This window comes from Chanos chanos, chromosome 2, assembly GCF_902362185.1.
Source record: "Chanos chanos chromosome 2, fChaCha1.1, whole genome shotgun sequence".
Classification (NCBI taxonomy): domain Eukaryota; kingdom Metazoa; phylum Chordata; class Actinopteri; order Gonorynchiformes; family Chanidae; genus Chanos; species Chanos chanos.
Window position 1 is genome coordinate 30,291,521 of NC_044496.1, and position 2,073 is coordinate 30,293,593.

General features: G+C 46.4%; 1 protein-coding gene across 1 annotated transcript; it reads right to left on the minus strand.

The window, feature by feature from the left end:
- Positions 1-257: 257 nt before the first annotated feature.
- Positions 258-1,832, minus strand: aqp11 (aquaporin 11). Its single transcript, XM_030766673.1, has 3 exons — positions 1,238-1,832; positions 712-828; positions 258-370 (listed from the first exon to the last, which is right to left on the minus strand). The coding sequence occupies exons 1-3, from the start codon at positions 1,830-1,832 to the stop codon at positions 258-260; spliced, it is 825 nt and encodes a 274-aa protein (XP_030622533.1).
- Positions 1,833-2,073: the final 241 nt, after the last annotated feature.

Here is a 2,073-nt window from a genome sequence, read left to right on the forward strand (position 1 = left end):
ATTCAAAGATGTGTGTTCTCTTACAGCAGACATGTGATACAGAATTTCTTTAAAAAACCAAAACTGGACATTGGTTCTTTGTTTCATGCTGTTATATCTAAGTGATTGGAGAGCACTCATTTCTCTACACTGCGGTTGATGGTTATATTACACTTTCTGTGTCCTATTGCTGCATAGTCAATAACTGCCGATGTGGGAAAATATACCTTGAGCATCAGACAGAACACTCTGAAAAACGCCGCGCCCACTTATTTGGTTTACTTAATCTTTTTCCTCTTGTTTGCGTTGAAGTTAAGGTCCTTTCGATATGTTCTTTTTCCAGATAAATGTGGGAAAATTCCATCGTGCAGCAGTAGAGAACACACCATGCCTTCACAGAGAGAGAGAAAGCAATATGAAGAACAAAACTTTTTTATTGTCCAAAGTAAAACCTGCAACCTAAGATGCGTCTTTGATCAACGTTTGACCTGCATACGCCAAGACGTGCTACCAAAGACAGCTGTTACAGAGTTATAAGTACTACCAACGCTATTGTGTTGACATTGCAGTAATTCATTGGGAATTCAACGTATGTTCTTGCTGAACATTATGTGGCAGAGTATGAGATGCTACTTGTCTTTATCAGAACTGATTTTCTAAAAGCTTCGCCCAAAACCCGATGTTCAGTCAATAAACTGTAGTGTTCAATCACTAAACTGGAATGTGGCTCACCTAGTATAGGTCCAAGCCAGTAAACAAAGGTATACTCCGCGAAAGTGTTACCGCTGCAGGGAAACTGAGTTGAAAACGCCAGTGCTGGGTTGAACACCGCTCCGGTGAGACTCCCAGCTGGAAGGGGGTAAACACAAGAGGCGTCAACATTTTCTCAACTTCGGAGTTATGACTAAGACATGACATAGTTGTACCGTCAGATATTTCTGGTGCGACAGGCGTTTCCAGAGCCGTCTGATTAACATGACGATCGCACAGCGGCTATACGGCGTGCTTCAATACGTGGGGTAATAGTATTGCCCTTTTAAGCGGATATGTTGGTCATCTTTGACAAAATGAGGCACGAAACAAATTACACACTCTCCGGAGTCGCCGAATGTCGCAAATCTGCACAAGCAGAATTTCAGCTAGTTCAATTTAAAAAACACTCTTTCGAACTATATGTAGCTGTTACACAATTGCTGACTACGCTGGCCGAGCAGTATGCGGCAAACCCATAAAATACAGACGCTGGTTGGTGACGAACCTGCGTAAACCAAAGTGGTGATGAGCGCAGCTATAGCATGAACTCTATACTTGTCATCCACTCCCTGCATGTGTGCGGTAGCTGTATGCACTGCGAACGCGCATCCAAGTTCCACGACAGCAGCCTTGAGCAAAGGATCGCGAATCGGGCTGATACATTTAAATCCAAATAATTTGTGCCGGATATGCAGGTCGGAGAGCCCAAGGGCCCAAATATAAGGCGCCAGAGCGCGTGCCACGATAGCGGCGAGAAACTGGCAAATGATGCGCCCAAGTGCACACCTGCCGCTGAAACGCCTGCGGTAAACGTGCTCGAGCGTGCCGGAGGGGTTGCCAACAGCCCCGTGGAACGTGAGTCCGTGCACCACTGAGATTAAGTAGGTGAGTGTCAGCCCGATTTGCGGTTCTATTCGGCCCACTTCCCCCAGCATTTTGAGTTCGTGTGTGCAGGCGTACAGCTGAAAGCTCGAGACGAACTCCACCAAGTAGATGCCGTAGTCCGTTCGTGCAAACAGTTTGAGGACTGTTCTCCGTGTAATCTCACTAAGAAGGACTATCCCCACCAGCAGGGACAAAGACACACTGATATCTGCCATCTCTAATCTGATAGACCCGTCATCCGTGAGCCTGCTACAAGTCCTCGAAGCATTCGGTCCCCCTATACTATAATTTTAGCATCATGCCACCCTATCAGAATGCACGCCCCTTTTGTCAACTGCGCATACTGTGTGTGTGACTGCGTAATTAGCCTACATGTGAGCAGCGCTTTGTGGATGTTCCCATGTGATACGGAAGTACAGAAATCGGCACTGCCGACGACTAACACAAGAGGCAGCA